General features: G+C 37.0%; 1 protein-coding gene across 9 annotated transcripts in view; it reads left to right on the top strand.

Annotated features, from left to right (window-relative positions):
* cep128 (centrosomal protein 128) overlaps positions 1–15796 on the top strand; it is a 284185-nt gene that overhangs the window by 144148 nt on the left and 124241 nt on the right. For all 9 annotated transcript variants that reach the window (XR_010002021.1, XM_008117882.3, XM_062968036.1 and 6 more), the window contains one exon: positions 376–568. Coding sequence is in view for 8 of the 9 variants with exons in the window: in XM_008117882.3 (XP_008116089.2) it covers positions 376–568 (193 nt within the window). In the remaining variant the exon portion in view is untranslated. The remainder of the gene's footprint in view (positions 1–375; positions 569–15796) is intronic.

Below are 15796 nucleotides of genomic sequence, written 5' to 3'. Positions count from 1 at the left end.
TTATCCAACATATTCACTTATCCAACGTTCTGCCGGCCCGTTTATGTTGGATAAGTGAGACTCTACTGTATTATATTTGAAATTATTTTAACTACTGTATTCTGTTTTGACTTTTCAGACTGTTTAATGTCCTTTTAGTCTAATCAGATTATTGTTCATTGTTTTATATTTTTTGAATCAGTTAAACTGATTTTATTGTACACCACCCTTAGCGATTTTGTGATATAGGACAAGATATAAATATTTCAATGAAGTAAATACAACCTGCCTAATTTTTTATTCAGTGAAGGGTTCCTGTTAAATTGTTGTTGAGAAATGTTATGATAATGGTTTTTCACTGCAAGCATTATCCTAATCTCTTTTCATTTCTTTTAGACCAAACTCCAATGGTTATGTGAAGAAGTGAAGGAGCGGGAGAGCAAGGAAAAGAAACTCCGGTATCAGCTGCTGCAGAGCCGAGACCAGTTGAAGCAACTGACCTTGAGCACAGAGACAGCACACCGAAATCTCATTGGCCAAATAGAAAAGCAGGAGCAACTCCTCAAACAAGTTTACCAAGAAAAGAAAGGTGCGTTTATTAGGCCACCTCAGGAGCAAAATAGTTTTTAGTTTTTCTGTTTAGTGCAATCCTGATTTAACTACTAGGAAGTCAGGATTCCAATTCTTTGTCGTAGGAAAGAACAGTATATTATCAGAAACACCAAGCTATTGCTTAAATTCATGCTAGCAACCCGATGTTCATCCCTCACTCTCAGCAGTGCATGGAGCTACACACCTCGCGTCCTGTTGTCTTTACTCTGACCCTTTGCAACTAGCAGCCGCTAATAGGAAATAGGGGTGCCTAAAGGCATAGCTCTGTAATGTCAGAACATAAGCAAAAATGACAAACTTTATGAAGTGGCTAAGGCTGCCAGTTTTATCAGCAGTCCTTTTTTGTGGTAGAGCAAGTAGCACTACTCTTTTTGCTAGGTGCCATATTTCCTTACATTAAAACATCTAAGCAATACAGGATTTGTAAAACTGCAAGAAACAGAAAAAATGGGTTTTTCAACTGAATGATTGATGGGACCAATATTGAGGAAGGAATCAAACAAGAAGAGAAAACATAATTTTAAGAAGCTCGTTCCTTTCAAGCTCATTGTATCACGTAGCATAATGTATAATTTATCCTGACTTTAGTAACTGGTTTCCTTTCTTGAATAACATAAAATAATTGTGTATGCCACTGATATTCCAGTCATCATGCTGAACACATGCACAAAAAACTAGAAAATGTCATAAGGTAGTTTGAAATCATTTTATGGCATCTAACGATGTCTAATTATAAGAGTTATCTGTAAATGGTATCGCTTCCCTAAAGCATGTTAAATTTTTCCAGAAAACACACTTTGTGTCAATTAAAATGAATTGTGATCAGTTGTGTACTGGGTGAAAAGGTGAGCCTTAGAATTTATTTTTGCATTATTATGTTGTCTTTGGGGAAAAGGTATTTAGTACAGACAATTTTTAGATCTGAAACAAATATAAGAATCTTGTTACCTAAATGCCTTGATTATAAAGCAGAATGTATTATCAACACCATGTTTTTCTGGAGGCTTTTGAAATATACTGTTTTTTATGTTTTAAGTTTCCTGTATTATCATACAAATATTACAGAAACGTCCTCATGGGATCTTGTTACTTCTCTCAGTGCTGTTCCACAGTTACTTCTGCTTGCTTTTTTATCCCACAGTTTCTTTTTTATCCCATAACCATATGTTTAACGAACATATACTTTCCCCCAGGTTAATTCCTTGAAGAGGTTTTACATTTTTGATGCATCTGAAGGGTGCTCTGCTTATTGCACGTGTCAGATGTATAGCAAAGAGACTTTAATTGAAAACATGTGTTCTCTGCATTTCTACATTACTTGTTTCAGGTGTACAAACAAATGTTTTATTCCTGTACATTCATTAGAGGGCTGAGATTGCCTGAAGGCCAAACCACATGTTATGATTAATGTACAGCTATTGTCCCAAATAGGCACTGTGCATCTCCCCTGCCTTGATAATGGATCTGTAGCAACTTGGTGAGGAATGTGAAGAATATTTGGCAAACTGGAGCCAATCAGAAAATATAAATCAGGGCTGTTGGAAATCTCTTTCTCCCATACACATACTAGACTGATGAAACATAAGTTTGTGCCCAAATTTAAATTCAAGAAAAATCTGTGGAGCAAAATAAATAAAGTAGGGGTCCTGCAGATAAATTTCATTACTTGTCTACTTTCCATCTTCCCTTGACTGATGCCTAGTAGTCAAATATTCCATGTGGCTGACCTCACACAGTGAAAGAATGATATTCATATTTTGCACCAGTGCCATCTGCTGTTAATGATTGTCAACATGGGACCTGTAACAAAACATTACAGGGTGAGATGCTGCTGTGGACGGTTTAAGTTTCTCCTTTGGATTCCTTATCATTTCAGTTTTCCTTCCTTCTTCCACCGTTTCTGGGTGACTGAGAACATTCAGTCCCCATTAAGTTACTTGGTAGGCTGTGGTGCTGTGAGCTAAAATGTCCAGTTACTTGGTAGTTTGTTTGGCTTTCCTAACATTAATTTTGTAATTCTGCAAATTTCTGATACTTATAAATGGCTCTGTTCTGCCTTCCTAAAGACACTCAGCACGTTGAAAGCATTTTTATTTGCTATACTGAGCTGAAAACAGTATAGGCTATTTTTGACTACATTTTTTACTACAACACTTAGATAGGCTGGACTAAAAGAGTGCAAATGATCCAATATCACTCAGTAACTTACATCTTTCAGTGGGAATTTGGATCTTTCAAGTTCCTGTCCAACTGTCTTACCACTACTCTACACTGGCTATCTCATGGGGATTCCTGTTTATTTCTTGGCATGATTAACAAACAGTATTTTATAAATATATTGACAGGTTTTGCCTTTTTTTGGTACTCAAAATGAAAGTAAGCTGTATCCAATGTGGCAATTTAGAAAGCTTTGTCATCAGCATTCTTAAAGGGATGATAATGTATGTATTGTGTATCTGCTAGGTCAAGCCCATGCACTGTTAAGGTTTGAAGTGTGTTGATCCAGAAATTCTTCTTTATATCTAATGTACTTGAAAGAGATGGCACCACAGTACCAAACACAGAAAGGTTGTGATGCTGTGAGCCAAAATGTCCAGATGCTGGTTGCTTAAAACTAGTTAGCTAGGTCAATAGATAAATCTAAATACATAGATGTCTTACCTAAAAAAGATTTTTCTTCCCTCTCCCCATTTCTATATACCTCTATGCAATATATGTACATGTGTATATATCAAACAGGATTTGTGTTTATGTAAATGCATTTATGTTAACTAGCTAATAGCAATATAATCTATTTTATAATTTAAAAGTTATTTATTTGGGCAATTTTTGTACTACCTTTATAAGTCTTTAAAATAAAATAAAAATCAGCATAAAAGCAAACAGTGCAAATGATTATCATTTTATGAAGCGTTCAGCTCACTTGACGTCTCAGGTTCCTCATCTTTATTTCCACAAAAGGGTGGAAAAATATTAATGCATATCTGCTCTGTGTAGTGCTAGACAGGAAATGGCTTTCCGGGTCATGGAGGAACATAAAAAGAATTTTGCAAAAAGAAACACGTTATGCCTGCTGTCAATGTTAAGCTCGTTGAAACACAACTGCAGTTAATTTTGCAACTATGCATGTCAATACAGTGGGGAAGAACATATTGGAAAAACAAAATAAAGTGGGAAAAGAGATGGTGCCAAGAATAATGAAGTCTATGTGTTAGCATTTTCACTTGCTTTAATTTTATTCTTTCCCTCTTCCCAGTCAAATTTATCTTTCAGGAGCCTCATTTTCTCAGTGGTAACAAAATGGTTCGGGTCCCCCCCCCCCCCCCCCCTCCTGCTCTGAATGTTTCTTTGCTCCAAACTGATAAAACATTTTGCTGCTAGGAAAAAGGTAATTTGATCTGTAGCGTTAGTACACTTTTCCGTAAATCTTTTAAGACTTTCCGAGAACCAAGTCTTGCAGATTTTCTTAAGCTGAAGACAGACAATGGCTTTGAGAGAGATGAAAGTGTGTCGCTTCCTGCAATGTACATACACAATCTGTTTGCTTGTCTCCCTTTTCTGATCAAACAGACTTTACGGTTTTAGAAACAGTATGAGAATCTGAAAATCTACTTATAGAACATGACAGTGGAATAAGTGTTCACATCTCAAGCAACAGAAACTTTTTTCCTGATAGCATTTTCCCTAGGATTCAATCTCTACCAGTCTTCTGTGTTTTTCATTCAGAGTAATCATATGATGAATAACAAACCAGTTCCCATCAATAGTCATTACTGTTCTCCCTCTCCCTGTCCTCCATAAATACATGATTCAGGGCTAAGGTCACTTACAAATGATATTTAATTGTCAGGTCTAATTTAAATCAGAGTATTCGTATTTTGCTGCAATGAGGTCTAGGGTGCTCAAATCAATAATATGACTGGGGGTTGATATCTCTAAAGAGGTTGTCTTCGCTCATGGAGTTAAATAATTTGAATTACATTTTCTTTTGGTTTTTCATGCATTTTGCACATTGATAAAATATATTAATTTGTTGACATTGTATATGTATATCAAAATGTGATGTTTGTAAGTGTTCATCTTTAATGTATTGTTGATAGATTTGTGCATTTGTATAAAATTGTTACCCATTTCTGTTTGTTCCATTCATATGGCCCCATTTCCGTGTCAGTCTGCCGCTTCCGAAACCGGTGCCCATCCAAATGAGCTCTCTTGTTTCACCATCTGAATATACAAATGCATACGTCCCATTGGCGGCAATGGGCAGGCTGCCCAGGCTCCCCTTCCACTCAGTTTTAGGGCTGGAGGGGGTGAAAATCACCACACATGGAGGGCATGTCTACCACTTTTAGCCCTCCAACTCTTACAAGGCTTAGGTCATCTCCCAAATTTTAGGGATTTTTTTCTTTCTATAAATAAAATCTCCTTTAAAACATTTCCTCTTTTCCCCCTGGTCCCGCCCTCTAATCTAAGGGCTTAAAATACCAATGATTCTGGGACATTTTACTCTCAATCTGCAGAGGAGACCTGAGGTTAAAGGCAGGGCTCAAGGTACCACTGATTCTGAGAGGTCTCCTCCTCAATATACAGAGGAGAACTGAGCTTAAAGACTGGGCTTAAGGTACCACTGATTCTGAGAGGTTTTCCTCTCAATATGCAGAGGAGACCTGAGGTTAAAGAATAAGCAGGTTGCAAGGCAAGCACTGAGGCAGGCAAGAGGCAATAAGCACTGCCAGCAGACATACCCCGCAATGACCTCCTAGGGCCACTCAGGGAGTGCCATGTGGAACAAACAGCAGCAAACGGTTTTGTGCTGCTTTTACTTTCATTTCGCTGCTTCATCCATGTGGGCAGCATACCATGCAATACAAATGAATGGTACGGTACAAAAGCATGAATGAAACATATGAAACAAATAACGGGCCCTACTCTATTTGTAGGTTCCTTTACTTTGCTTTAAGTGGTGCTTACTCTCTTGGGAGTAGAAAGAGCATTGCAGATTACAACAAATTAATTTACAACTAAATAGAGCTCTCACTCTATTTAAGATAACACTTTTCAAGTATATACACATTTTAATTATTTGAGCATGCTGCATTGCACCGTTCCTGATAGATGCACTGCAAGTGTCTCTAGAGCAGTAGTTCTCAACCAGTGGGTCCCCAGGTATTTTGGCCTATAATTCCCAGAAATCCCAGCCAGTTTACCAGTTATATGTGTTCAGGCATTCTGGCTACAGGAAAAACACAACTTGTTTGTTGCAATAGCTCCAGTTCTGGGCATAATTGAATATGCTGGGTTTGGCTTCTAGAGTCTTAAGAGCACTGTGATACTACAGATTGCATACTTCCAAAGTATTAAGTTAGTAGCATCAAAAGGCAGTCGAAAGTGGGGCTTCTACTAGCCATCAATACATACCAGGATCACCAGTAGGCAAGGACAATGTGATCTTCTTGTTCTCATCAACCATAATAGAGATAACAGATATAATGGGAACATTTCAAGTGCCAGCAATGGATTATGATTTACATGGTTTAGAACTAGGATCTCCTGATCCATCACCATTTAAATCAGAGCTGTATGTCTTTAAAGGTCACGGAGACCAGCTTTGTGGACCACCTCTCTGAAATGTGTTTTTAAGGTAGGGCAGAGTGGGGTAGGAAACTTCACTACTACTCTGTGACTCCAAATACGAAATACCCTGTCATCACTAGTTCTGGGAATCAATTTTCGAGCTGATGGTTGGGTAGGGATAGAATATCATAGACATTTTTTCTTTTAAAATGGTATTTCTTGAGTCAGTTTTGAAAGATTATGTAGAAGTAATTTCCCCTCATTTCTAAGGCAAAGACTTACATGAAATGTCACATGTATAAATACTGTATGTACATTTTTCTCTTATTTATTTGGCAATTTTGATTTTAATTGTCATATACTCACAAAATCTATCATAGTCCAAGAATTTGAGTACAGAGAACTAATAATGTATACTAGAAGCCTTTTCTTTTCTCAATTATAAAAGTGAGTGCTGTTGTCCATAATTATAATCCATTGCTTATGTTATTTTATACAGCTGTCTCATTTCAGTTTCATAATTATGAACTACACAATTTTTTGACAGCAGAACCTAGTGTAAAAAGAAGGCAATTTGTTTTGTGTAGTTTTTGTTCTTGACTTTCCTGAATTGCATAAGGGAGGAGAAATATTTGTATAATGCATGGATCTTGTGAGCATACTCTTTTAATCTTTAAATCTTCCCTAGCTGGACTCATCATCCTTGAAGTGTAATTGTCAATTAGCTTCATGTTAAATTAAAAATATAAAATTATGAGATTATAAAAAGCAAATCTCTTAAACTGAACAATCTTTGAAAACAGTTCTAAAGAAGAAAACATCAATGAGGCAAATGAAAACAATAAATATTCACTTGATAAAAGCAATGAAAAGCTTGTGGCCTTTGATTTGCATTAATACATTAATTGGATTACTGTAGACAACTTTCCATACAAGAAGACTTATATAATTATGTGTCAGAATTTTGCTGTTTACCTTCATCTGCATGAATTAAAGAATGAAATCATTTACAAAATCCTTATATCTCAGCCACAGATGCTTTGCTCTGTTGTCTGAGTTTCAAAATGATGCCACAGTAACTTCTGTCCCTGTAAACTCTACAGTTTCTGGCCTGTGCAGATAGAAGATTCTTGGTCCATTTTGCAATTATCAAGAGAGTGTCATAGATTCACACACTCCATTCTGCCTCCTCTATAATGACACAATTTCCTCTCCCTTTAATGGTTTAATTAAACTGTAGAGGTATTATATGTCTTCATTAATGCTAACTGGACTCATAAACAGGGTTTTCAAATCCATTACAAACCCTGACTTCACAGTATGGTGAGAACTAACCAACATTAGCCTGGACACAGATATAATAGCACAATTTTTAAAACTGAAGTAGAGAAAGGAGGACATAATTGTTGGGGCAAAAGGGAGTGGAAGGGAAAATATAGTTTACTTCAGTATACTCTCTCTGCACTGAAAATACTGACAGAGCAGTCATTTTGTGAGCTTTCATTTTTATAATGATTGTAATACTTGCAGGCACCTTGTTTATTATTAGAGCCTCTTGCAGTGTCATGCATATAAGATATTTTGTACAAAATGATTCTTGCTAAAATGTTCACCAAGGAAAGATGGAAACCTAAACTGCCCTGGGATGCTATTTTGTTTTTGTGTTGTAAGTGTTAAGCTTTTTGAAGAGTATTTAAATACTTAAACACTATGTAAAATTAGTGTCAAAATAGCTGTTCTTTACATTTGCAATCAAAGTAGGAAATGGCTAGTTTTGAGATAAATATTTAGCAGTTTAGGGTTAAATTCAACACATATCTGGTTGAGAGTGTATTCATTAAGCTTCATAAGTAATTTCTTGAAGGTAAAATTCTCAGCTGTGATTAAAGATGTTCAGTTAAACTGCAAATAAAGAGAAATTATTATTTCTAGTTATGTATAGTGTTTTAGCTAATAAATAGTGTAATGCTACTGCTGCTTCCAGAATAATAGTAAACTATTGTGGTAACCTGTATGTTGCAGCACATCTCAAAAGAATTTAAATGGCATGCTGAAGAAGGGAAAACAGAAAATATACATGCAGATTAATATGTTATTTATTTTAAGCATCTGAATATCCATGGAATTGTATATATCCGTGTATATACAAGACATTTTCGTAGAAAAATATACAGAAAGCCAGATTGGATTTATCTACAGCTCAGTATAATGACCTCATTAGACAGGGCTGTTTTTGGCGGCAATACTGGTTCCTCAGCAGTTTTGCAATGCAGCCCACCAGCTCGCATTGCATGACATCGAGCTACTTCCAGAGGGGCTCTGTCACAAAACTACTGAGAAACCAGCATATACCGCCATGGTGGCAATACGGAAGGCTCCCCATGTTGCATTGGAGCAATGGGGGAAAGCTGGGTGTTGGCCGCTTCTGCTTGTGTGGGTGGGGGGAAACCGGGCAATGTGGGGCAAGTGGCGCCAGATTCCCCGGACCCCCCACTGGATTTGCCGCACCCCAGGCCAGGCACCACTGGATTTGCCACAATCCATAGCGATTTTGGCTGCAAGTATGGTAAGGTCATAAGTCAGTGGCTCCCAGACTTTGGTCCTCCAATTTTTTTGGATTTCAGCTCCCAGAAGTTCTAGCCAGCTTTGCCAACAATCAGATATTCTGGGAATTGAAGTTCAAAATATTTGAAATACCAAAGTTTGAGAACTACTTATTGTAAGTACTGTACCTTAACACTTACCAAAAAAGAAACTATCCCCTTCTCTGAGAAATCCAACAAAAGGCAAGAGCTTAGTCCATTCAGAGAAGTACCAACCCTCTCTACTCTCTGCTGAATTTTCAATGCCTGGGTGGGAAAATGACAGTGGTGGTCGCCAGGGGCAACTGGCCCCTGGGGATGCTTTGGAGCTTTCCCCTCTCCATGGAATGGCCCTCGGCATAATCACAGGTCATATCCAGATTTGGGTCCCAAAACCTGCCCTCAATGGATACATGAGGTCAACCTATACACTATAAACAGCATATCCTTGTGTGTGTCTATTTGCTTCTGTCTTTCCGCCTAAAGCAAACAATGTCCAACCTAGTAAAAACGGAATAAATTATAAGAATGAGGAGGCTGCAGTCGAAGATAGGGAAATAGATGCCCCCTTGGGGCTTACATAATGAAAAAGGCGGGATATAAATCAAATCAAGTCAACAAATACATGCTGCTAGCTACTTTAAATGAATTCAAGATTCCAGGACCAGGTGGAGTATACAAAAGAAAATTGCAGTTGCAATTTTGGAATCCTGTTCATAATCTTCATGCAATTTCTGCAGACTGGAAGTAAGAAAATGTCCCTATGGTTAAAAAAGGGGAGGGGGGTGGTCTTTGGGCAACTATTAATCTTATATGGATACTAGGAAGGCTATAGAATCTATTACCCTGACCAACACACATTTTGATATCTCAAATGTTAGACTTGTTTCTGGGAATATTTGACCTGCTTATTCCAAAAATGGCACCAGTTTTCCCCTATCAGCCCTAGTTTTTGAGATACAGAACATATATCATAAACCAATTGTAACAACTATATCTAAGAAACTAGAGCTTAAGTTGATCCAGGGCAATTTTCTGAAACACCACCCCAAATAACCCCAGGAACAGGTCTAAAAACCAAGAACCCAAGATTTCTTTTGGTTAGGCTGTTCTAATTAACAGTTGCTTTATTTTACATTGGAAGCCGTTGTATTTTGACTTGCCTTAGCAGGATTTTTCTGTGTGGCTGGCATCCTGGGGGGCTGCTCTCTGGCTGCTGCATGTTCAGTTTAATGTCATTGGTGTGTATTTTAGATCCCTATTCAGACAGCCTCCTGACTCCCTTTAATGCCTCATTTCAGAGTTCACTGCCACTTCATGTGGCAACTGGCACCAAACTAGATAGCTTTACACATGTATGAATAATAAGAATGCCAGTAGCTAGTAATCATGATACCTCTATGCTGCATCAGGATCAGGAGTTGCCACTTAATAAACAAATAATTCTCACATTCAGATCTGTGGCCTTCTTTGGGAAAGAAGGCCCTTCCCATAATGTAAAACAATGGTTTTGTCCTAATTTGTCTTACTATGTTGTGGTAATGCTGCTGTGCATACAAAGAAGGGAACTGAATTGAGGCATCTTATATATTCAAATTCATTGTCGTGCACTCTTCAATGAACAGATGGGGAAATCTCTAGAATTAAGGTTTTGGTTTTTTAAATGGAAACCCTACTACAGTGCATACTCTAATATACCTCTTGCCTAAATCCTTCTGTTCCTTTCTAAAGCTATATTCTGGAAGTGTTATGGTGTTTCAGTTGAACAAAGTTGCTTTTCATAATTGGAAGATAACAAGCAGCTCGGATGCTGACATAGACTTAGTTTGAAGCGTCCATTAATCTTTTTCCTTTCTAGTTGAGATGCCAATATTATTACAGCTTTGTTATTCCTTCCATTACTATGGAAAACTTGCAAGTTGAATTTTTTTTAAAAAATAAATTTTTTATTGCAATCATCTACTCTTGTCTGCAACATCTTACCTAATTTTAAAAGTTTACAAAAATATTTTCCATCATTTTTTATTTAAGAAAAAATTAACACTCACCAATAAAGAGCTCAAATTCTATATATGAATATTGTTTTCACTTTCTTTCTGTCCTTCCCCTCATTTTAACACTGTTGATATCATTAGTGCTTTCAGATCAGAAATTCTATATTCAATGGATATGCTGTTGATTTTGGTCTTAAATAGGACTAAAAACTATTGGAATTTATCTTTCGACCCACAGGGTATGAATTAAGTATATTTGCATATTTTAGAGATGTTCATGGAAGCATACTTTTCTATTGTTTGAACTGAGAATAGTTAAATCATGTGTATTTCGGAAAATAATCCCCAGTCAAGTATTTTTTCATGTTGTTTTCCATTGCTTTGTACAAATATCTGTGTTTACCTTTGATGTCTGACATAAAAAGAATTGGAAATCTATATTTTATCCTGGGGCTGAAGTAGCAGCACACAAAACTTATTTTTAAAAGCTTTTATATAAATTGGCCTTTCTTTCCTCATCTCTGATATTTTTTGCTTTCAAAAATATCTGCTGGGGGATTTTCAGATAAACTGGAATTTTTCTTTAGTCAGTTTTGAGAAAATGATCGTAGCTAATGCTAGACAGGCCATAAATACTGCTTGGCTCAACATGCATGTTCTTTTATTAAATTGATCTTGACTCTTTCACTGGACCCTTCCCCATCCCTCCATAAAAATGTCCAGCTGACTTAGCATATTATTTCCTGTCTTTATTGCCTTTTCAGTGAAATAAGTCTGCTTTGACTACCTTGCTTACTGCTCTTTTTCTGATTTTAAACTGTTTTTTAGCCAACTGTTTATTTCTCCTTCCTCAACAGTCAAGAGGAAATTTTGGGGAAGGATTTCAGCCCAGTTCAATACTCTTAGAGAAGTAAAAGGTAGATTTGAAATTGTCCTTTGCCCATTACAATCCAACTAAAAAGGACATTAGCAACAACATTTTTTTAAACTACGATCTAATGTGTGGTAGATATGATATCTGTATCTGGTGTAATGTAATGACAACGTGTTGGTTTGGAATGTATTTGAAAGGAATGTATTGTCTATGTGAAAAGTGGAGGTCCAAAGACAATGGGTATGGCTGTAAAGGGAAATAAAATAGATATATGAGAGAAAGACGTTTTGCACATGGAGAAGAAATAATCTCTGTTTAGATCTCTTAAAGCTAATCTAAAAAGGTCCAATAAACACAGAGAACGGGTACTTGAGTTTTCTAACTGGAGGCCAGCTGTTACCCACAGTGCTGTGGATTTTGAAGGGGCACAAATAGAGGGCGAAAGGGAGAAATGTACCAAGATGAAGGCACATCAAGAAAACCCTCATTGGGGCTGCCTTTCATCTGGAAATGTGTGTCCTCACTGCAAAAGACGATACGGATCCAGAATAGGTCCCTACAGTCACTTATGGACCCACCGCCAAGACTCTACCCTTGGAAGACAATCATACTCGGCTATACTCATATACTACAACTAGTATATGAATCTATATATATAAAAGAGTAATGAAATTTCGGCCTAGGACAAAACAACAAAACTACACATCCCAGAAACACCAAACTTGGCAGCACAACCCCTTATCCATGCCTCTATGTCCAGCTACTCCAGAAAACGGCCAGGCTTTGAGACTGCAAGACTATTCACTGCTATTCCATCTGGCCAACAAAGGATTCCCATAAGCCACAGCAACGCGTGGCCGGGCAAAGCTAGTGCCTTATATAGTGTACATTTTCTTATTGCGCAAATGCACATTAACGATGTTGCATAAGGAAGAGGAGACATTTTAAATTGAAAACATTAATAATGGGTTCTCCATGAGCTAAGCTATATAATACAATGAACAACAATAAAAACCAACACTTTAGATTCAGGCTCCACACTTCCCAAGACAATATGTTGGATTCAACCAGTTCTGCATAAATAAGCCGCTTTCTGTCAGCAGAAAGTCTTCAAACCTACATACACAGATCAATAAAGGGCAAATAGTTTTATGGAGAAATAGAGACTATAATTCCCCTCATAACTATTTCTGTGTGTGGGTGTCATGTAAATTTCCAAATATTTTTGAACTGCAAGACCTAGAAGCCCTAGGCATCATAAAAGATGGAGAATAATGCTATGCAATGAAGTCCAACAGCATTTGAAGAACTGCACAGTTCTGGCTGAGAAAATTCTCATATTCTCTGACATTCACTTATCCCATCCAACAACAGTGATGTTGTACAACATGAATATGTAATTGAGTATTCAGAACAAAACCGATTGCAAAGAAATCTCTTTAGAAAATCAAAAGCAGGCACCAGTTGTTCTTGCTACTGCTGTTGTTGTTATTGTTATGCCTTTTCCCCAGTATTGGGACTCAAGGCAGCTTCCAGAAGATTAAAATCAGAGCAAATTTAAAACATACAAAAATATTAGTAATCAAACGATCTATAGAAATAAAACAATGTAAACATTTGTTAAAAGACAACAAAACAGCTCATCATTAAAAACTCATAACAGAGAATTTCTGATGAAAGCCAATTGGAATAAGAATTATCCTGGCTGTAATTTTGCTTTCGTTTTTAGCTAATTAAAAATGTAAATCTTATTTTGCAAACCAGTCCACAAAACTATTTTTCCTTACGACTTTTGGTATTAATGTGAATGATTACTTGTACCTCCACTAGGAATCTGTGACAACACCAAAAGTCCATAGGAAAAAAATAACTAAAACTCGAAGATGTTTTAGTTTTTCTTGAAAATAATCTCCCTTATACCACAGTTCAACTGATGAAACTTTTTACTGACAGTTCTGAGGGAAAATGGTTCTGGCCCAGCTTACCTGTCTGAACATATCTTCCCTTATGAACCACCTTGAAAACTAAGATCATCTGGGGGGGGGGGGGGGGCGATCTTTATTCGGCCTGCTTTGCAAGCACTACTGGCAGGGATGAGAGACAGGGCCTTCTCAGTGGTGGCCCCTCGACTGCGGATCAAGCTTTTGGATAATAGTGCAGTGTAATAATAGATGTGTAATATCTACCTGGTGATGTAGTGGGTAAAAGCCTTGTGACTTGAAGGTTCGGTAGCTGACCTGAAGGTTGCAAGGTTCGAATCCAACCCAGGGAGAGTGCGGATGAGCTCCCTATATCAGCTCCAGCTCCATGCGGGGACACGAGAGAAGCCTCCCACAAGGATGGTAAAAATATCAAAAACATCCGGGCATCTCCTGGGCAATGTCCTTGCAGATGGCCAATTCTCACACACCAGAAGCAACTTGCAGTTTCTCAAGTTGCTCCTGACACACACATACACACACACAAATATGTACAATGACCATGGAATGGCTTTAGACTATGATCTTTTAAGCTTATGTTTTATATGTGTTTTTAAGGCATTGAACAATTGCCATCTGTAAGCTGCCTTGAGTCCCCTTTGGAGTAGAGAAAGGTGGGGTATAAATAGGGCAAATAAATAAATACATAAATTTATTTAGCAAAAGAAGACTATGAAGTAAATAGTGGTCTATTCCTGTTCCATTACATCTAGTACTGAAGCTACATCTTCATAGAATACTATGTATGTTTGTAAGTAATGGCTGTTTTTAATGATACCACATTTCCCCTGAGGAAACACTTCATCTGAAACTACTTCACTACCTTTGGATAATATTGGTTAAAAGTATACTTTGGAAATATTGTTGGCAAGTGAGATCAGCACTGAAGTGTACACACTGAATTTTTTTAATGATCACTTTACCAATATTCAGAGGAAATTAAACAGAAGCATAGATCTAGAAGACACGCCATTGTAATTGGGTAGAGCTACACAAGTTAAAAAGATGGGTTGGGAGAAAAATGAATTGAGAGCATACAGTCAGGGGATAAGGAGAAAAAAGATAGCAAGTTCCCCTAATTTCCTATGCATGAGTATTATCAAAATGGCCATCCACCAGGACTGAAAACTCAGAACAAAAAGGTGCCAGTAGATTCAAGCTGCGAACCTTCGTGGAGATAAGAAAAGCAATATGGACAGAAGCATAAATATTGCTGCAAAGGGTTGTCAAATTCTTTCCCAGGAGTTCAACGTTGGTTACTCCAGAATTAATAATGTATCAAACAAGATCAGCTGTTTGCAGGCGTGCTAGTTTCTTTCACGGCTGGATATGCTAGGTAATGAAACATGCATCTATGTGTGTAGTGCAAGAGGCGAAGAAAAATGAAATGAAGGAAACCTCCTGCCTGCAACAAGGGTATTTTTAAACAGCAGAGGAACAACAATATATGCCTCCCTATATATTGTTGCTTTCCTTGCGAATAGTTCTTGATATTTTTAAGCTGAAAACAACAATGAGATTAATTAATGGAATATATCCCTCCTTAGTTAGCCCCCAAATAAATTGATGTGCCTTTTTGAGAGCATCTTTTTATGCATTAAATAGCCGATTACATATTTTTATTTTTATTTACTTTAAATTAGACATCACCTTGAATTTCTAATTTTTCTCATACATTTAAAAATTACCTAGAATGTGGAAATAATTTGTGACAAATAAAGATGTCTCATAGCAACTATTATTTTTATGTCTGTCTTCTTATTTAAGTACAGGTTGAGCATCCCTTTTCTAGAATTCCTAAATCCAAAATACGCCAAAATCCAAAATTGTCCACATGGCTGGCTGACATAGTAACAGCAATGTTTTCTGGTAGTCCAATGGACACAAACTTTGTCTTATACACAAATGTATTTAACGTATCGAATGAAATTACCTACAGATAAGGCATATAAGGTGTATATGAAGATAAATGAACTGCATGTTTAGACTTGGAATATGTATATATGTATATATTCCAAAATCTGGCAAAAATAGGTAACACTTCTTGTCCCAAGCATTTTGGGATAATCAGTATAATAAGTAGCATTTATAAGTTACTTCTCAGACAATTGCTGGGGCGGGAGGGGGGGGGCTAGGAATTTTTTTTTTTTTGTATTTTCAAACTAAATTAAAAAATAATTCTTGGAATATTGAATAAACCTA

The sequence above is a fragment of the Anolis carolinensis genome, chromosome 1 (genome assembly GCF_035594765.1).
Source record: "Anolis carolinensis isolate JA03-04 chromosome 1, rAnoCar3.1.pri, whole genome shotgun sequence".
NCBI classification, from domain to species: domain Eukaryota; kingdom Metazoa; phylum Chordata; class Lepidosauria; order Squamata; family Dactyloidae; genus Anolis; species Anolis carolinensis.
Note: the sequence above shows the minus strand (reverse complement) of the source record. Positions and strands in the feature narration are given on the sequence as shown.